The sequence below is a fragment of the Camponotus vicinus genome, unplaced genomic scaffold (genome assembly GCF_025532165.1).
Source record: "Camponotus vicinus isolate PSW18456_S1 unplaced genomic scaffold, iyCamVici1.0 SCAF_3, whole genome shotgun sequence".
In the NCBI taxonomy this organism is placed as follows: Eukaryota; Metazoa; Arthropoda; class Insecta; order Hymenoptera; family Formicidae; genus Camponotus; species Camponotus vicinus.
This window is the reverse complement of record NW_028141967.1, coordinates 13,558,346-13,581,177: the sequence shown is the minus strand read 5'-3', so window position 1 is coordinate 13,581,177 and position 22,832 is coordinate 13,558,346. Positions and strand designations below refer to the sequence as shown.

The 22,832-nt window shown below is 31.2% G+C and overlaps 1 protein-coding gene across 11 annotated transcripts in view; it reads right to left on the bottom strand.

The window, feature by feature from the left end:
• Rh50 (Rhesus blood group-associated glycoprotein Rh50) overlaps window positions 1-22,832 on the bottom strand; it is a 415,396-nt gene that overhangs the window by 143,807 nt on the left and 248,757 nt on the right. For all 11 annotated transcript variants that reach the window (XM_083092852.1, XM_083092847.1, XM_083092854.1 and 8 more), the window contains one exon: window positions 1,498-1,645. In XM_083092852.1, the coding sequence (XP_082948978.1) occupies window positions 1,498-1,645 (148 nt within the window). The remainder of the gene's footprint in view (window positions 1-1,497; window positions 1,646-22,832) is intronic.

Here is a 22,832-nt window from a genome sequence, read left to right as displayed (position 1 = left end):
GCGCGCGCGCACACACACACACATACACACACACGCGTACGCAAATATATATATGTATATACAGTATCGGTCTAAAATATATTATCTTATTTTGAGCATAACTTAATTCAAAGTGTATATATTTAACACTAGGTTTACGGACATTTCTTATATATCTATCTCTACGGACACGCGTCAATTTTACGCATGAAGAAAATCATACATTTTCTTTAAAAAACAACATAATTATACACTATTAATTTATAAATGAAACTATGAGATATATATGTATATAAAATTTATAATATTCAACATTAAAATTCCGAAAATCCCGGAAATTTTCATCTTCACTATCTGACGATTCCTCTGTTTGTCCACTTTCATCTGATTCGAGAATCTCAATTTCATTCTCGTTTTCATTCTCTTCACAGCTTGTGCCAGAGCACTCCTCACTTATATTGACTATTTTTTTCAATATGTCATCACCTCTTCTAGGCATATTCAGATGAATAAAGAAGGGCTATTTGTCAAGACAATGTAAAATTGAATTTCACAATAATATTACTGATACTCAAAATGCACTAGTACTTTCTTCTTGAATGCACAGACTAATAATAACTGAAACTTCAAAAACGTCTTCACACTACGACTACAATTCACATACTGAGTTTCGTTTTTTCTTCTGATGCTTATCCCTTTTCTGCATCAGGGTTTTCCAACGTAAATACGTAGGACATAAACAGTGACGCCGTGTCACCCACTTCAGATTTGAGATATCGGGTTCGAAATATCGCCGTTGTTTATGTTTAATTTTGACGTTTACTTTCTTGAGGAACTAACTCTTTTATCACGTTTATATTTATTACTGCAGTAATGCTTTCATGAGTGAAACCAATTTACTAGCATTAATGCTTACTTTACGATCGCGTCAAATTGACGCGTATCCGTAGAGATAGGTATACTACATAGAGAATTTCAAAATTAGAAAGCTTTGAAGAAAATGAATTTCAAGTACAAGTGGTAGAAGAAAAATGTAAACGGTTTCTATAATTTTCTTCATGAAATTCGAAATGCGTCAAAATGACGCGTCCCGTAAATCTAGTGTTAATTAATTTTTCTTAAGTTGTGTTCATTATTTAATGAAAAGTTTTTTGTTAAGTAATCTATACCTACTATTAAAACATGTGACTAGACAGAAATATATACACTTTGAATTAAGTTATTCACTTTAAGTTAAGTTATTCTCAAAAAACATAAAGGTGATATATTTTTGGCCGGTACTGTATATAATCATACTTTTAATTTGATATTTATGGTTATTTAATATTAATTTAAAAAATTATTAAATACATAAAAAAATGTTTAAAAGAACATTCATATAAACACAGTTATTTAAATAATTTCAAAATTATTATTGTGTGCGAATATTGTGTTCTCACAGAAAATTTAAAACATATCAGGACATTAGATAATTTAAATTAATGCAATAGTTAAAAGATTAACTTATGTGGCACGTACCGATCATGGCAAATATATCTGATTGATAAGACGATCCTTCAAGTTCATGTTCTTTTGGTCGATCCTTTATTCCAAATACAAAGCTAATAGCTAATCCAAAGTATGCACCAAACACGTGAACAAACATACTACCACCAGCATCGACGGCCTATAAAAGATATATACATATGTACATATACGCACGCACGTACATGTAAAAGGTGTCTTTAAAGTTTCCACTAAAATATCTCTTTAGGAAAGTATTTAAGACAAAAATGTTTTTAATAAAAGTTGAAGGGAGTTTAGAGGGAGACATAAAATGATATCATTGATTTGACCTTGAGTAGACATTTGAAAGATATATGAAGTGCATTTCTAATTTTTTAAACAGGAACCGCTATTTTTCATTGCATATTTTTATAGCTTATTTCGAGAGCTTTTCAAAACACTATATAATAAATATATTTTCATTAAGTACTTTTCGAGTTACAAAATTTGAAATAATTCCTTAATTTTACATAAACTATATCAAAAATATCACGTAAAATATTTATTTTTCGATTATCTTATCTCAATACTTTTATGGACAGAATAATAAGAGGAATGGATTGATGTACAGAAAACACATAATTATTCTTTAAAAAGACATGTAGCTCCTTATTGCAAATTGCATATTTTTTCTTAAAAACAGCTATGTGTTTTCTTTATACCAATTGATTCTTCTCATTATTTTGTGCAAAAATATTGAGCTAAGATAATCGAAAAATGAATTTTACGAGATATTTTACAGTTTATGTAAAATTAAGAAATTATTTTATTTTAAAAACAAAAGAAAGGATAACGGTCCGTAAGATAACAATCAGAATTTGATAAAAGAGAAAGGCTAAGGACCGTGGCGTAGGGTGTTATTTCGTAATTAAAATTAGAACATGAATCTAGGACGGAAAATTTATATATTCTTTAATCATTGATAGAAACAAAACATTATCCGTCGAGAAAAAATAATACGAATACAAAAATATCGACAGATGTACGTTTCGATCCAATGCGGATGTTTTTCAATGTCTTACACGGATCGCATAACGTGATTAGAACGCGAACGTTGCAAAGGCGCGCGCAGTACAAAATAATCGAAAGGTCAAACACACAAATTCTAACGGTCGACTAATAAAACGCAAAGAATAATAACGGTCAAGAAACAAAAGCGCTTGTACAAAATGATAAAATAAAAATATATGTATGCATGGCGATGACACATTCAAGCAAAAAGCGCAACGCTCACCTCGATATCAAATTCGTCCAAGTGATAACGAGGAATTAAGAAAAATATACATTGCCTTAAAACAAATAGAAGTCTGAATTGTAGAAGGTTGTCCATATTGATGAGAGTCATTGTAGTAAAAAATATGATAGTCCTAATGCAATAAAACCGTGAGGACTTCTCCAACATCCAAACCTTTCCAGATGTGCCGGAAGAATTAGATTTGATTGATAGCGAGGTGGAAGCCTATTTAAAAATGCGTAAAAAAAGTTCAAGCAAAAAAATATCATGCCAAGCATATAGCATAGAAACAAAGACGTTAACAGATTTTTCAAAAAGAAAAATAACAAAAAACGCTTATACATTAGGATAGAGTAAAGCTGTTAGAAATAATTAGAGAGAATCGAGAGATGAAGTGAGTGAACGGTATTAAAAGCGAACTATGCATACATACGTGAAAGGGTGCAAAGATAAGAGAAAAAGCCATGTATGGAGAGAAAAGAGGCATGAACATAACGAAGGCCGAGACATTACTGACAAAGGAAGATGTAGGAAACAAGGGAAGGAGGAAGGGGAAAAAGGAATGATGGCAGGGGAAGAAAATATGACTTAGAATATAACTTATAAACAGATTTTTAGCACGCCTATGGGCTCCCCGCTCTCTCGCATATTGGTTAACATTGTAATGCAAGATTTAGAAGATAGAGCCATCTCCTCTCTCCCTGTTCCCCCCTCTTTTTATTATAGATACGTTGATGACATCATTTTGGCAGCCCCCTCTTTTCATGTCTCCACCATCCTAAAAGTCTTGAACTCCTTTCACAAGAGATTACAGTTTACTATCGAATATGCTAACAATAATACTATTAGGTTCTTAGATACTCTATTGATAGTTAATGAAAACCGTTTAGAATTTAATTGGTTCCGCAAACCCATCTCTGGGAGATTTTTGAATTTCTTCTCTCACCATCCTATTGCTCATAAAACTGGCGTTATTATGGGTCTTGTTGACAGGGTTTTCCACCTTTCCCATCCGAAATTCCACGAACAGAACCTCTCTCTTATTGTTAACATTCTCCTCGGCAATTATTTCTATCTTATCCATTTCATTCATAAAACTATTCTTCGCAGACTAAAATTTCTTATCTCCAATACAAATCCGTATCCGTCTTCCACACCTCTTCCCTCTTCTAGCCCTCATTTTTTTGTTATTCTGTTCATCAAAGGCATCCCCAGAAAACTTTATATAGGAATACGGGATAATGGCAATAAAGTAGCTTTTTCTGTCAACAATAAGTTGAATTTTTTGATTAAATTGCACAAAGATCCTTTAATCAAATTTAATCATTCTAATGTTGTCTATAAAATCGACTGTAACGATTGTGATGCATCATATGTGGGACAAACTGGGAGGCGATTAGCCACCAGACTAAGAGAGCATCAAGTGAATATTAATAAACCGCCAGATTCCCTACCAGTTGTGTCAAATCACAGATTACTCGGCCACGACTTTAATTGGAATAACACAATAATTTTGGATGAGGAACTATCTTATAAAAAAAGACTTGTATCGGAGATGTTGCACATCTGCCAACAAAAAAACAGTTTTAACATCCAGAATGACACGGTTTTACTTGACGATTCTTACTTCCCTATCATCAACAAATATTTTACCCTTTCAAAATCTTCCGCTTCCTTACCTCCTTCTTCCTAACACTACTTTATCTTTCCTTTCCCTGCCATCGTTCCTTTTTTCCCCTTTCTTCTTCCCTTGTTTCCTACATCTTCCTTTGTCAGTAATGTCTCGGCCTTCGTTATGTTCATGCCTCTTTTCTCTCTATACATGGCTTTTTCTCTAATCTTTGCACCCTTTCACGTATGTATGCATAGTTCGCTTTTAGTACCGTTCACTCACTTCATCTCTCGATTCTCTCTAATTATTTCTAACGGCTTTACTCTGTCCTAATGTACAAGCGTTTTTTGTTATTTTTCTTTTTGAAAAATCCGTTAACGTCTTTGTTTCTATGCTATATGCTTGGCATGATATTTTTTTGCTTGAACTTTTTTTTGCGCATTTTTAAATAGGCTTCCATCTCGCTATCAATCAAATCTAATTCTTCCGGCACATCTAGAAAGGCTTGGATGTTGGAGAAGTCCTCACGGTTTTATTGCATTAGGACTATCATATTTTTTACTACAATGACTCTCATCAATATGGACAACCTTCTACAATTCAGACTTCTGTTTGTTTTAAGGCAATGTACATCTTTCTTAATTCCTCGTTATCACTTGGATGAATTTGATATCGAGGTTTGCGCTTTTTGCTTGAATGTGTCATCGCCATGCATATATATATTTTTATTTTATCATTTTGTACAAGCGCTTTTGTTTCTTGACCGTTATTATTCTTTGCGTTTTATTAATCGACCGTTAGAATTTGTGTATTTGACCTTTCGATTATTTCGTACTGCGCGCGCCTTTGCAACGTTCGCGTTCTAATTACGTTATGCGATCCGTGTAAGACATTGAAAAACATCCGCGTTGGATCGACGTCTGTCCATATTTTTGTATTCGTATTATTTTTTCTCGACGGATAAAGTTTTGTTTCTATCAATAATTAAAGAATATATAAATTTTCCGTCCTAGATTCATGTTCTAATTTTAATTACGAAATAACACCCTACGCCACGGTCCTTAGCCTTTCTTCTTTATCATATTTTATTTTAAATCTCATAACTCCAAAAATAATCAATGAAAAAATATTTTGTTTTATAGTTTTTTGAAAAGTTCTTGAAATAAGCTATAAGAATATGCAATGAAAAATGAAAGTTACCGTTTAAGAAGTCTTTCAAATGACTATCCAAGGTCAAATCAATGGTACCATCTTATGTCTCCTTTTGAACCCTCCAACTTTTGTCCGAAACATTTTTTTCTTAAATGCTTTCCTAAAGATATTCTAGCGAAAACTTTAAAATAGGATACCATATATACAGGGTGTTTTGTTTAAGTTGATAATGCGAAATATCTTAAAAACGAAGCGTTGAAGAAAGAAATGTTTTAAACAAAAGTTAATTGACTTTAAGGGGGCCATAAGATGGTGTCATTGGTTTGACCTTGAAAAGTCGTTTGAAGGTCAAGTGAAGGTCACCTTCAATTTTTTAAATAAAACCCGCTATTTTTTATTACTTATTTTTGTAGCTTATCTCGAGAGCTTTCCAAAACACTATAATAAAGTATTTCTTCATTGAGTACTTTTTGAATTATGAGGCTTGAAATAATTTCTTAATTTTACATAAACCATATAATATCTAGTAAAATATTCATTTTTCGATTATCTTACCTTAAAACTTTTATGTACAAAATAATAAGAGGAATCAATTGGTGTAAAGAAACACATAGTTATTTTTAAGAAAAAATATGTAATTGTTAATTGCAAATTACATTTTTTCTTTCGAAACAATTATGTGTTTTCTTTACACCAATTGATTCCTCTCATTATTTTGTTCATAAAAGTATTAAGGTAAGATAATCGAAAAATGAATATTTTACAAGATATTTTACGGTTTATGTAAAATTAAGAAACAATTTCAAGCCTCATAACTCAAAAAGTATTCAATGAAGAAATACTTTATTATAGTGTTTTGGAAAGCTCTCGAGATAAGCTACAAGAACAAATAATAAAAAATAGGGGGTTCTATTTAAAAAATTGAAGGTGACCTTCACGTGACCTTCAAATGACTTTTCAAGGTCAAACCAATGACACCATCTTATAGCACCCTTAAAGTAAATTAACTTTTGTTTAAAACATTTCTTTCTTCAACGCTTCGTTTTTGAGTTATTTCGCATTATCAACTTAAATGGGACACCCTGTATACATGTATATACAGGGCGATCCCGAAAAACGTTCTGTCTGTAAAATGACGTATTCCTGACACCATTCTAAGACAATTTTTCCTTTGGCAAAATTTCGTGCAAAGCATAGTTTTTGAATTATTAAAGGAAGTAGTTAACGTATGACGGGTCGAATACAAGAGGCAGGCAAGGGTCGCGCGATTCACCGTCAGACGAGGGGCGCCTGCTGCGATCAGCTGGTCGCTATACTATGCACGGACATACATGCGAATACATACATTCTCTTTCTCTCTTCTCTCTCTCTCTCTCTCTCTCTCTCTCTCTCACATTCGCTCACTTACCCGTGTTTTTTTTTTTTTTTTTTACGAGGGGAAAATGCATTTTATGCATACTCACCGGTCGGTCCGGTGAGTTATGTGGGACTCGAGTACCAAGTCTAATTACCAACTCGGTACTCCCTACCCACTAAAAACCCCTCTCTTTTCACGAATTTCCTTTGACACACTGTCCCTCTGACTTCCCGAGATCTGTTTTCACATAACGTCAAAAAATAGTTATCATTACCTTGTTCGCTGACTTTTGATGTATTGCTGTAATTGCTTGAAGGAGAAATGAATTTTCCGATAGATCGTACGTTCTCAAATTTAACGTAGATATCACGTTGCAAAAGACAAGAAATCCACACTAAATTATTAACTGAAAGTTTTTCTTCTTTCATGAACTGTATTCTTTTATAAACTTTAACGTAATCACATTTATTTGCTCACTCGATGAGACGAGAAATTTACTAATGACTCTATCACTAATCACTATTAATCACAATCGAATAATAACTGTTGGCGATTAAAAATCACTCGATGAAAGAAACACGCGCGGACACGTTACTACACGACGCGACGACGCGACAATGCGATGATAATTATTCGGCGACTGCAAGCAGTTTTTTGTCATGGTAGGTTGCGGTAGGTTAATGTACTACTGGCGCTATCGAACGCGATCATGTGTTCGATTGAAGAATGCGGTAAACATAATAAACATTTAACATATTAATGTTATTATTATCATGAATGTGTGTGATATCCATACATCGTATGATATCTATTTAAGAATTAATTAGATTAAACAAGTGTTTTTAAAATATTTATTACTTTTACTATTATCATATAAAATATTAATATTAAATATTTATTTAACTATTTTATCTTTTTATTTATTTATTTATCTATTTCACCTATTTATTTTTAACTATTTATTATCAATGATCGAAAATCGGTCATTGGTAATAAATAGTTAAAAATAAATAGGTGAAATAGGTAAATAAATAAATAAATAGATAAAATAGTTAAATAAATATTTAATATTAATATTTTACATGATAATAGTAAAAGTAATAAATATTTTAAAAACACTTGTTTAATCCAATTAATTTTTAAATAGATATCATACGATGTATGGATATCACACACATTCATGATAATAATAATATTAATATGTTAAATGTTTATTATGTTTACCGCATTCTTCAATCGAACACATGATCGCGTTCGATAGCGCCAGTAGTACATTAACCTACCGCAACCTACCATGACAAAAAACTGCTTGCAGTCGCCGAGTAATTATCGTCGCATTGTCGCGTCGTCGCGTCGTGTAGTAACGTGTCCGCGCGTGTTTCTTTCATCGAGTGATTTTTAATCGCCAACAGTTATTATTCGACAGTGATTAATAGTGATTAGTGATAGAGTCATTAATAAATTTCTCGTCTCATCGAGTGAGCAAATAAATGTGATTACGTTAAAGTTTATAAAAGAATACAGTTCATGAAAGAAGAAAAACTTTCAGTTAATAATTTAGTGTGGATTTCTTGTCTTTTGCAACGTGATATCTACGTTAAATTTGAGAACGTACGATCTATCGGAAAATTCATTTCTCCTTCAAGCAATTACAGCAATACATCAAAAGTCATCGAACAAGGTAATGATAACTATTTTTTGACGTTATGTGAAAACAGATCTCGGGAAGTCAGAGGGACAGTGTGTCAAAGGAAATTCGTGAAAAGAGAGGGGTTTTTAGTGGGTAGGGAGTACCGAGTTGGTAATTAGACTTGGTACTCGAGTCCCACATAACTCACCGGACCGACCGGTGAGTATGCATAAAATGCATTTTCCCCTCGAAAAAAAAAAAAAAAAAAAACACGGGTAAGTGAGCGAATGTGAGAGAGAGAGAGAGAGAGAGAGAGAGAGAGAGAGAGAGAGAGAGAGAGAGAGAGAGAGAGAAGAGAGAAAGAGAATGTATGTATTCGCATGTATGTCCGTGCATAGTATAGCGACCAGCTGATCGCAGCAGGCGCCCCGCTAAGTACCCGCGTCTGACGGTGAATCGCGCCACCCTTGCCTTCCTCTTGTATTCGACCCGTCATACGTTAACTACTTCCTTTAATAATTCAAAAACTATGCTTTGCACAAAATTTTGCCAAAGGTAAAATTGTCTTAGAATGGTGTCAGGAATACGTCATTTTAGAGACAGAACGTTTTGCGGGATCGCCCTGTATACAGAATATGTAACTTAAGAAGCTTCCACTAAACAAATTATGTTATTTTTTTATTAAAAATCGAGTTGAAAAATCCTGAACCATTTTTTTCTCTAATGCTTAACAAAGCAATAATTATTGAGTAAAGTTGCGCCAATCAGCACCGATCTTTAGCCAGTCGCATGTCAGTGAGCCGCGCGTAAGCGCACATTAGAGAAAAAAATGGTTCAGGACTTTTCGACTCGATTTTTAATAAAAAATAACACTATTTGCTTATATACTGGAAGCTTTATATTTATATATATAGAAGAATATAGTGTGGTATAATATTGTAGACAAAAATTTCATATTTTTTTTTGATTATTTAATAACTAAATTTATATACAACGTATAGAAAAATTAGAGAAAATAGAAGCAATATTTTAAACACTAAATTAATTATTTAAGTGTAAATATAAGATTGAAGAATTGTAAATATAAGATTGCAATTAATCAAGTTTATTAGTATTTGTATACCATCAATTTATAATAAATTTTAAACATGATTTAAAATTCTATTAAAATTTTTATAATATATTTTAGATACACATATGAAATGTAAAAGAAAATCTCTGTTGTATAAAACACACTTAAAATCAAAGTAAAATATGAAGTGCATTACATTTTGATTACACATTATAAAATTTGTATGTAAACTCCACAATCAATATCTTATCATTTAACACATATTACACCAAGAAGTTCGTGTGAATTAAAAAATGTGATAAAATGAAAAAGCAGAAGAGCAAGAATGACTCTCTGGTAAATGAAGAAGGGTTAAGATTTATCTTCACAGAAGTCATGTTTGATTTAGTGTCAATTGATTTAAGCGAGAATTGGGATTTGATGGTGTTCTGTGTAGATTGAGTATTATTTGATCGGAGATACGTGTGTAGCGGTCTCTTGTAGTATGATTCAAAAGTGCTGTAATAGAAAATCGGCTGAATCGTGTTCTTAACCAAGAGTTGAGGCTTATGAATCAGTCAATTCATCTAGTCTCCGTTGTTCTCCAGTGAAATGTAGGGACTTGCATTACCTCGAAAAGAATGCGTTGCAAATGTAAGTCGGCAGGTGTGAATATATAGGGTGTCCGTCTTATCATCCGTCAAAAAAAACCATAAATAAATCTCGTTAAACCGAACTAAAAAGTCATATACCATTTTGAAAACAACCTGTAAAATTTCGATCAAGCGACGCGGTGATGTCGCGACGCCAAGTACATAAAAAAAAAAAAACAAAAACAAAATCTCGACGCGACGCTACCAAATAGCTTATCCGGAATTTTGGGTCTAATAAACTTTCGATTAAGATAAACTAAAACTACATCTAATAAACTAAAGCTATTTAATAAACTGTAATCAAAAATTTAACGGCACTTTTATTATATAATGTGAATATAAGTTTTCGATTGCGACCAATTTGAATAAAATCGGTGCAGTCAATCCTGAGAAATGATGATCGAATATCAGAATTGTTGACATTTTTCTTCTTCTTGATTAGGATTTTCTTTTTCAGATTCACGTACGTATGCTCGTACGCACACACGCAAAGCGATTTTGTCCCTCAAGGCGCGTTTGCAGCGCTCATGTGCGATTACTCTTTCGAGTGTGCAAATACGCCTTAAGAAATAAAATTATATGTATATATGTGCGTGAATACGTGTAATACGTGTATATGTGTGTGCCTACGTGTGAGAAATTAATTTATCGTATAGTAATTTTCAAAAATTACTCCTTCGGAATGGAATTTAATATCTCAGAAACGGTGAGCCATAAAAATATGGAAATTATGCTAAATAAAATTTTTAAGATAAGTAATTTGCTATATAGTAATAATTTTAAAAATCCATGCTTTATAAATGAAATTTTTAAAAACCACCCCTAGGGGGTGAAATTTAATATCTTAGAAACGGTGTACCACAAAAATATAAAACCTATGCCATTAAATAAGACCTGTAAAAAGACTCATTAAGCGTATAATAATAATTTTTAAAAACCATCCTTTAAGGATGAAATCTAATATTTCAGAAACAGCGCATCACACAAATATAAAACCTTTGCAGTTAGATGAGTTTTGTAGAAGGATTAAGCGTATAATAACAATTTTTAAAAACCGTCCTTTGGGGATGAGATCTAATATTTCAGAAATGGTGCACCACAAAAATATAAAACCTGTGGACTTGTAGAAAGACTAACTCTAGAAAGAACTTTACAAAGATAAAAAAAGTACGCGGAGTACATAAAAAGATATCTTTAAAAAAATCTAACATATATTTTCTGTAGAAATAATTTAAATTTTTACAAAAAGTGGTGAGATCCCTCTAAGAAACCTATAAAGATAAAAAAAAATGCTCCAAGTACATAAAAAAATATCCTTAAAAAAATCTAACGTATGTTTTCTGTGGAAATAATATAAATTTTTACAAAAAGCGGTAAGATCCTTCTAAAAAACCTTATAAAGATAAAATAATACACCAAGTACATATATATATATATATATATATATATATATATATATATAAAATATTTTTTAAAAAATCTAAAAATGTGATAAAAATAAAAAATTTGAAACGACATGAGATCAATATAATTAGCCAAATACAAAAATTATGTGATATTAATTCAGAATCGATAGTAAATGAATTAAGATTAATTCCTAAAGCACTTTTTTCATGATATACAGTGTCCCAAAAGTTCTGGAACGGCCAAATATTTCGAAAATAAAGTATTTTGGAGAAAAATATTTCCTACAAAGGTTGTAGAGCTCAAAATAAGGCACTTGATGGTGACTTTGACTTAGGGATCAAATTTAAAGGTCATTTCAAGGTCCTTGAAATTTTTAAATAGAACCCTCTATTTTTATTACATATTCTTGTAGCTTATCTCGAGAGTTTTCCAAAACACTATAATAAAGTATTTTTTCGTTGAGTACTTTTCGAGTTATGAAGCTTAAAATAATATTTTAATTTTACATAAACCATAAAATATCTAGTAAAATATTCATTTTTTGATTATCTTACCTTAATACTTTTATGTACAAAATAATGAAAGGAATCAATTGGTGCAAAGAAAACACAATTGTTTCGAAGAAAAAATATGTAATTTGCAATTAACAATTACATATCTTTTCTTAAAAACAACTATCTGTTTTCTTTACACCAATTGATTACTCTCATTATTTTGTACATAAAAGTATTAAGGTAAGATAATCAAGAAATGAATATTTTACTAGATATTTTATGTAAAATTAAGATATTATTTTAAGCCTCATAACTCGAAAAGTACTCAATGAAAAAATACTTTATTATAGTGTTTTGGAAAGCTCTCGAGATAAGCTACAAGGATGTGTAATAAAAAATAGGGGGTCCCATTTAAAAATTTCAAGTTGACCTTGAAATGACCTCTAAATTTGACCCCTAGGTCAAAATCAAGGTCACCATTAAGTGCCCTATTTTGAGCTTACAACTTTTGTAGGAAACATTTTTCTCTAAAATGCTTTATTTTCGAAATATTTGGCCGTTCCGCAAGTTTTGGGACACTGTATATAATTTAAAAAAAAGTTTTATACAAATTCTAAATCGCATAAACGATATTTAGGTCGAAATAAGATATGAAAATTTGGTATACCCCATCGTTCCCACACGGAAAAATTTATCTAATAAATATCTAATAAATGTCTAAATGTCTATATGAGGTCCATATCCTCTATAGATAACTAGTAGATGTATATATAACATCCACATATTTATATCCACTAAGTAGCTACCAGGAATATCCAATAGATATACACATGTTATCCACATATCTACATTCACACACAAAAAATACGGGCCACTAAATTTTAATACAATTTTTTAACATCTTTCAATAATAATAAATTAGCGAAAAATCATTATATTAAGATGAAACAAAACTCAAATTAAAGCTTGGACATTTTTTTTAAAAAGCAAAAACACAATGGACCCCGCATATTTTATATGAAAAAAGTGGCTTCGGTCAAATTGGCTGAAATTAAAATATGTTGCAGTTTAGGTGGTGTTGAGCAAAAGTTTCCTGAGGCAAAAAGTCCAAAAATCAAAAGTATAAGAGATACGATGATTTGAAGTGGGTGGTATTGTGGAAGTTTAAAAAACATCTGTTTTTGAATACATAGACTAAATTAATATATAAATGTTTGAAAAAAAAATTTATATATAATGTATGTCACTTCTACAATATTTAATGATTCAAAACTCTTTTTGTCATGCGTGTCTGTTACGCAAAGATCAGGTATAGCGCGCGCGCACCCACACACGCATGCACGCACGTACGCATGCACGCATATATAACAGAAAGAATTTGGAATCATTAAATATTGTAGAAGTGACACACATTATACATATATAAATATATATTTTTCAAATATTTATATATTAATTTAATCTATATATTCAAAAATAAACTTTTTTAAACTTCAATAATACCTACTTCAAATCAACGTATCTTTTATACTTTTGACTTTTGGACTTTTTGCCTCAGGAAACTTTTGATCAGCACCACATAAACTACAACATATTTCAATTTCAGCCAATTTGACCGAAGCCACTTTTTTCATATAAAATGTGCGGGGTCCTTTGAGTTCAAAAAATATTTTACAAAAAATATTTTAAAATGACGGACATTGAATAGATTTTGAGAAATGAGAAACAAATTTTTTTTTAACTGGTACAAAAATTTTACAAAAATTTTTGTTTCCTGGTACAAAAATGTATGGGTTTTTAAAAAAGCTCATTTATTTCCTAATAAATTCATATTTTAGTCAATTTTCTACGATCTTTTTTGATAAAGTTATATATCGTTTTGAAGAAATATTTAAATCTGACCATCTATCTCTATGTGAAGCATCTTGGATCAAGTTACACTTTAATTCCTTTTTTAAAAAAGTTTTCCATGATAATTTGTTTCTGAATTGCAGATTTTACAAGGAAAGTTTCAGTTTGTAACATTTTCTTCAAAATGGTATAACTTTATCAAAAAAGGTCGTAGAAAATTTATTAAAATATGGATTTATTAAAAAATATTATAAATATTCTTAAAAACATTTTTGTACCAGGGAGCCGATTTTCCTGAGCAATGCAGTAGTTTAAAAAAAATTTGTTTTCTATTTCTCAAAGTCTATCTTCAGCATTCGTCAATCTGTAAAACATATTTTGTAACTCAAATTTGGTTTTTTTCAGTTTTTAAGAGGACTGTTTAATTTGAGCTTTATTTCATATCAATACGGTGATTTTTTGCTGATTTGTTGCCATTAAAAGATGTTAAAAAATTTTGTAACCCGCTAAAATTTAGTAACCTGTTTTTTTGAATGTAAGTGTATATTTACCAAGTACCCATACAGCACAAGTAGATCCTGAGTATGTACTCAATATATCGCAAACGTAGATTGTGTATATCGCACTAATATTCGATATGCGTACTATGATATTTTGAGATTGTAGGAGGATGTTCCTATGTCTGCCTTAGAAACCTACTCAGTATATACTCAGAATATTTCTTGGTATATTATGAGTATATTTTTAGAATATTTTAAGCATATTTTTACATTAATAAATTATATATGAATATAGAAGATAGTTGGATTATATGTAGAATAAAAAATAGATTCTTCATGTAAAAAATAAATAAAAATTTGAAATTATTTACTTTATAAACAAAGCTTCAGATAAAAATGTTATTTCTAATAGATGAATATAAAACGTTTAAGAAACACCTATTAGTGTTTATTAAATGATTCTTATTGAAATATTTATCTCGATAATCTACGTACAATTATGTAAGTACATTCGGCAATAGAAATACTTTAATAAATGCAGTAAATGGATTATTTCTCATTTTAATTTCAAATAATCTGTTTAATATTCTGAATTCCAACAAGGAATCCAGATTATTAGACAAATTACTTTAAATTAAGTCAGTTTATTAAAAAATTAAACTGACTAAAAAAGAATAAAAGAAGAAACTTTGGAACTTATGTTAGTACCAGTCCTTTATGTCCATTTCATGAAAAATTGAGTACAAGTTTGGTAGCGCGCGTAGCGGCAAAAAGAAGAAATACATGTAATATTATAGAGTATCCTGAAAATATACGAGAAATAATATATTAATAAGAGATATTCAAAGTATACTCTGAGAATATATGAGAAATAATATACAACAAGAGATGTTATGGAAATGTTCTCAGTATGTTACATCTGTAACGTATGTTCACAATATGAATGTAGAATATTCGAATGATATATTATGTGCTGTATGCTACCAAAGATATCCAATGGATATTCATATATTTCCACGAGTTTCACGCCTTGCCGCTAGGTGGCGAAAAGGAAAACGCCTAACCCGAAAGTGAGATCCGTCTAAGATAATATATAAAGCCGCGGCACAAGTCCCGCGAATCATGGCTTATCGGTCAAAGAATTGCATTTGCTCCAAGACTGTTATAGCCGTATCTCTTCTGTCTTTTGTGAGAGGAGCCTCAGAGCTTCAAAAATTAACCGCAGACGGTTAATTTTTTTATGGCGAATTTCGTCATATATGTATCATAGAAGATAGAATAACCGGTAATTATTCAGGACAGTGACCTTGACAAATTTTTTTATGGCGAATTTCGTCATATATGTATCATAGAAGATAGAATATCCGGTAATTATTCAGGACAGTGACCTTGACATATGTTGTCAAGGTCACTGTCCTGAGTAACATTCAAAAGGTTCTAGCCGGCGCTCGTTGTTTATTTAAAAGTTATTAACAAAAGAATTTCACAATTTTAATGCTTTTTATCTCCGAAAATATTGATTTGAGAATAAAAATTTTAAGCAAAAAATAAAGCCGCTGAAAAACTCTACAAAAAAGGTTATATCCTTTTTTTTCATAAACCTACTATTTTAGCTGTTATATAAAAAAATATTTATTTTAAATCATCACTTGGAGGATCACTTTAATCATTATTTAGTGGAATTTATTTTCAAAAAGACATTTGATGATGAAAACCGATTAGATGCTTTCTTTCGAATAATGGCTGCTATGTATCCTATCAATGAAAATATAAATGAATTATAAATTACAATAAATAAACATTTATGCTACTTCCTAACATTATTATTCTTTATTTTAAATACATTTAATACAATTTAAAAATATCACAATGTATGTGTACACACACACACACACACACACACGCGGGGGGTGCAAGGGAGGGCCTTCGGCCCCCCCTCCCGCAACCACCCCGCCGGTAGGGGACGCATTGCGAAGAGTTGAATCACAATGGATATATGCTGTAAGTTATTAAAGCTATTAAAGCGAGGTCCACCTTGCCTACCGGCGGGGTGGTTGCGGGAGGGGGGCCGAAGGCCCCCCTTGCACCCCCCGCGCGCGTGTGTGTGTGTGTATGTATGTGTGTACACATACATTTGTGATAATTTTTAATTGTATTAAATTGTATTAAATTCTATATAAATTTAAATTGTATTAAATGTATTTAAAATTATTATTTTTTTATATAACAGCTAAAATAGTAGGTTTATAGAAAAAATGTATATAACCTTTTTTGTAGAGTTTTTCAGCGGCTTTATTTTTTGCTTAAAAAATTTTTTTCTCAAATCAATATTTTCGAAGATAAAAAGCATTAAAATTGTGAAATACTTTCGTTAATAACTTTTAAATAAACAATGAGCGCTGGCTAAAACCTTTTGAATGTTACTCAGGACAGTGACCTTGATAACATATGTCAAGGTCAAGGTTATCTGAGGTGGCTCCCCTAAGCTAAATAATTACCGAATATCCATGTAAATATAAATATTAATACATAATAGTAAATGTATCTATATAAATATCCACTGAACGTTGTACGGATATCTACAGGATATTGATTTACATATCCTGTAGATATCTATGAAACTTCGAATTGCGGACATTTAAATATCTACAGCATTTCTAATGACTGTTTTTCGTATATTCATGGATATCCTTAGTGCTCATGAAGGATATCTAATATCAATTATTTTCCGTATGGGTTTACATATCTTGAATAAAATCGAAAATTTTAGACAATATATATTTGTTAAACGTTTCATTTAGTAAATACAATTTTTAAATTATAAAATAAGCTTTAGACTACGGACATGTAACTGACGGCCTGTAGGCCAGATGTGACCCGCGAGGCTTTTCAATCTGGCTTGCAACAACCAAATTTAACTTGCAGAGAAAATAAAAAAACTCACAAAAAAGAGATTACACTTTTCCTAATTTCCATGTAATGATTTCCAGCTAATACCGAGGAGGCAAAAAATCCAAAAAAGAAATTTCACTTCGCCTCATCTCCATGTAATGATTCCCAGGCAATACAAAGGAGACAAGATATATAAGTTCTAAATTTAGGTACGCGCGCGTGCGGTCCGTAGTGTAATTTCAAATTTTACATTTGGCCTATCAAAAATTTAGCTTTTCCTGTTTTAGACTATACAATTTGAATACGGGGCACGCCAAGTTTTCATATCTTATTTCGACCTGAAGGTCGTTTATGCGATTTAGAATTTGTGTAAAACTTTTTTTTATATTATATATATCATTAAAAAAGTGCTTTAGGGATTAAAGTAATCTTAAGGGGATCCTAAAGTCGACTTTTTTACCGACAAGATGCGAAGAATCAGTTCGATCATTAATCTTTTTATTGGCTACACAGATCGATAAATCCTTTTCCACAATTAAAGTACTAAGGATAACGAAGTGCAGGCCCTATAACTTCATACAAAAAGTTACTTAGAAAAGTTACCAAGAAAAGTTACTTATAATTGTATTAATTACAGTCGTGTTACCGACTTTTTGCATCACGTCGTAACAATATTGCTTTAATATATAAGTTTTGCAGTTTGTCTGTGTAAAAGACACAGCGCTCTCACTTGGGATAACATGAAAGAATAATACAGAAGTAAAAGAAATGATCTTAGAAGTTGTATAAAAAGATTTATGATCGAACTGTTTAGTGTACATGCGTGCGCGTACAGAATCGATGTCAAAACAGAGCAAAATTAGTTGACGGATAGTATGATAGATGGAACTGCAATCTGTTATCGACAAGGACAGACAAAATATCGTATTGTCTCTTTCCCTCTTTCATGCGTGTGACAATAATTTATATATATGCATTATTAATATTACATTCCCTCTTGTATTTTTTCTTTCGTTTTCTCGATCATATGCTCATTCTGTCTCTTTCTAATTTCTCGCTCATTATATATCGCTCAGCTTCATGCTTCACACAGTTCTTATAAATTATAAATGCATACTTATCAACTATAAGAATCATAAAATTGAATATGCTCATACATGTTTAATAAAACAAGTACATACAAGTTTATTTCAATTATTTATTTCATACAATACAATAATAATAGTCACATGATTCTTATAGCTGATGAGTATGTATTTATAATTTATAAGAACTAGTCTATATTTGTCAAAAAAACAAAATTTTCCTACGATAAAATTTGTAAATTTCGTTATTATATCATATGTCAAGGTAACTCGTAGTAGTGATTTTATTTATATACATATTTGATGTAAATTGATTTTACTAAACTTTATTCTTGGTAAATAGTTGTAAATTGTAATCAATTATCATAAAGATTATTCTACTGTAAATGTAAAAAATATATATAAATTGTATTGTATAGGTGTATTTATTATAACAAAACAGAGAGAAAGAGAGACAAATATTTTATATTTATTATAGAATAAAAATGCATACATATAAAAAACTTATTTTCATATAGAGAAACGAGAACCAAAAACATAAAAGTGACATGAGCGAATGAACGAATATCATACCGAGCAAATAAACAGAGACAGAAAGAGAGAGAGAGAGAGAGAGAGAGAGAGAGAGAGAGAGAGAGAGAGAGAGAGAGAGAGAGAGAAACGCACATGTGTAACCGTGTATGTGTGAAGCATGAAGCTAGGCGATATGTAATGAGCAAGAAATTAGAAAGAGACAGAATGAGCATATGATCGAGAAAACGAAAGAAAAAATATGAGAGGGAACACAATAATAATAATGCGTATACAAGGTGACCCATTTTAACTTAGGCAGCCAAATAACTCGAAAAATAAGCAAGATAGAGAAAAATGTTTTAGACAAAAGTTGTATGGTTTCGAGGGGGCCATAAGATGGTATCATTGGTTTGACCTTGAAGAGTCATTTGAAGGTCACGTGAAGGTCACTTCAATTTTTTTAAATGGAATACCCTATATATTTTTGTACATTCTTGTAGCTTATTTCGAGAGCTTTCCAAAACACTATAATTAAGTACCTTTCCGTTAAGTACTTTTTGAGTTATGATGCTTGAAATAATTTCTTAATTTTACATAAACCGTAAAATATCTTGTAAAACAGTGCTGGGATTTACTTGCAACTTTCGGCCAGATTTCTTAGCTTACGCCTACTGTTCCTCTCTTACCGCTCGCGCCGCTCGTAAGTAAGGAGCGCTCAGGAACGTGCGCGTCACAAATGTAATGTGGCAATCTATCTATCTAAGTTCTCTTTATTGTAATTACGTCTCAAAACACAAATATTTTAAATTGTTACAGAACATATACGTAATTAATAATATAATAATTATTTTTATTATTAATAAACAATAAAGAGAACTTAGATAGATTGCCACATTACATTTGTGACGCGCACATTCCTGAGCGCTCCTTAGTTACGAGCGGCGCAAGCGGTAAGAGGGGAACAGTAGGCGTAAGCTAAGAAATCTGGCCGAAAGTTGCAAGTAAATCCCAGCACTGTTGTAAAATATTCATTTTTCGATTATCTTACCTTAATACTTTTATGTACAAAATAATGAGAGGAATCAATTGGTGTAAAGAAAACACATAGTTGTTTTTAAGAAAAAATATGGAATTGTTAATTGCAAATTACATATTTTTTCTTCGAAACAACTATGTGTTTTCTTTACACCAATTGATTCCTCTCATTATTTTGTACATAAAACTATTAAGGTAAGGTAATCGAAAAATGAATATTTTACAAGATATTTTACGGTTTATGTAAAATTAAGAAATTATTTCAAGCCTCATAACTCAAAAAGTACTTAACGAAAATGTACTTAATTATAGTGTTTTGGAAAGCTCTCGAGATGAGCTACAAGAATGTATAAAAATATATAGGATGTTCCATTTAAAAAAATTGAAGTGACCTTCACGTGACCTTCAAATGACTCTTCAAGGTCAAACCAATGATACCATCTTATGGCCCCCTCGAAACCATACAACTTTTGTCTAAAACATTTTTCTCTATCTTGCTTATTTTTCGAGTTATTTGGCTGCCTAAGTTAAAATGGGTCACCCTGTATATAAATTATTGTCACACGCATGCAAGAGGGAAAGAAACAATATGATTTTACGAAATCTCTAACAGTTGTTATAGATAAGGAAAGGTCTCCGATTCGAAACGAGAGCGAGAACGAGTAAGGAGCAAGTGAGATGACGAGTCATCAAAAAGTTCCGAAGTCTCGCTCGCCAGGCTCGCTTTTTCTTATCTTCATATGTATACATGTTAACTTATTGTGAAAAATAAAATTTTTATATTTCGCATTTTTTCTATTTGAAAATAATTGCAATAGATTAATGAGACTTTTGCGATTAAAATGACACCAAACATGACATAAATCGGATCATTTTTAATCAAATTAATTATTAAATTTTAATTATATATATATTTAAAAATGATCCGATTTATGTCGTGTTTGGTGTCATTTTAATCGCAAAAATCTCATTAATTCATTGCAATTATTTTCAAATCGAAAAAGTGCGAAATAAAAATTTTAATTTTTATAATATTTAAATCCCTTACAGTTGTTATAGATAAGGAAAAGTCTCCGATTCGAAGCGAGAGCCAGAAGAAGTAAGGAACAAGCGAGATGACGAGTCATGAAAGAGTTTCGAAGTCTCGCTCGCCAGGCCCGCTTCTTCTTATCTTCATATGTATACATGTCAACTTATTGTGAAAAATAAAATTTTTATATTTCGCATTTTTTCGATTTGAAAATAATTGCAATGGATTAATGAGATTTTTGCGATTAAAATGACACCAAACATGACATAAATCGGATCATTTTTAATTAAATATATAATTAAAATTTAATAATTAATTTGATTAAAAATGATCCGATTTATATCATTTAGTTTATATATCATTTAGTTTATATCGTTTAGTATCATTTTAATCGCAAAAATCTCATAAATCCATTGTAATTATTTTCAAATCGAAAAAATACAAAATATAAAAATTTTATTTTCCACAGTAAATTAATATGTATACATATGAAGATAAGAAAAAGTAAGCCTGGCGAGCGAGACTTCGGAACTCTTTCATGTCTCGTCATTTTGCTTGCTCCTTACTTCTTCTGGCTCTCGCTTCGAATTGGAGACTTTTCCTTATCTATAACAACTGTTAGGGATTTAAATATCATAAAAATTAAAATTTTTATTTCGCACTTTTTCGATTTGAAAATAATTGCAATGAATTAATGAGATTTTTGCGATTAAAATGACACCAAACACGACATAAATCGATCAATTTTAATGAAATAAATAATCAAATTTTTGATAACATATTTTATTAAAAATTATCTAATTTATGTCGTATTTGGTGTCATTTTAATCACAAAAATCTCATTAATTAATTAAAATTATTTTCAAAGTAATAAAATGCGAATTATGAAAGTTTTATTTTTGATTGTAAGATGATATATAATACGTGAAAGATTATAGATAAAGGGAACCTCGCGAAAGACTTCGGAACTCTTTGATGTTATTCATCTCGCTTGCTCCTTATTCGTTCTCGCTCTCGCTTTTAGCGACTCTTCAACATGGGGGATTTTTCTTTATCTATACATACAGGGTGATTCTAAATAACTTTATGCTTTTGCAAAAACATAATCTTGACCGAATTCTAAGACGATTTTTCCTTTGGCAAAATTTCATCCGAAGCTTAGTTTTTGAATTATTAAAGGAAGTAGTTAACGTATGACGGGTCGAATACAAGAGGCAGGCAAGGATGGCGCGATTCACCGCCAGACGCGGGTGCTTACGCGGGGCACCTGCTGCGATCAGCTGGTCGCTATACACATACAGACACACATGCGAACACATACATTCTCTCTCTGTCTGTCCGTCTGTCTGTCTGTCTGTCTGTCTGTCTGTCTGTCTGTCTGTCTGTCTGTCTGTCTCTCTCTCTCTCCCCCCTCTCTCGCTCATTCGCTCACTCACCTGTGTGTGTGTTTTTTTTTTTTTTACGAGAGAGGGGAAAATGCATTTTATGCATACCCACCGGTCGATCCAGTGAGTTATGTGGGACTCGAGTACCAAGTCGAATTACCAACTCGGTACTCCCTACCCACTAAAAACCCCTCTCTTTTCACGAATTTCCTTTGACACACTGTCTCTCTGACTTCCCGAGATCTGTTTTCACATAACGTCAAAAAATAGTTATTATTACCTTGTTCGATGACTTTTGATGTATTGCTGTAATTGCTTGAAGGAGAAATGAATTTTCCGATAGATCGTACGTTCTCAAATTTAACGTAGATATCACGTTGCAAAAGACAAGAAATCCACACTAAATTATTAACTGAAAGTTTTTCTC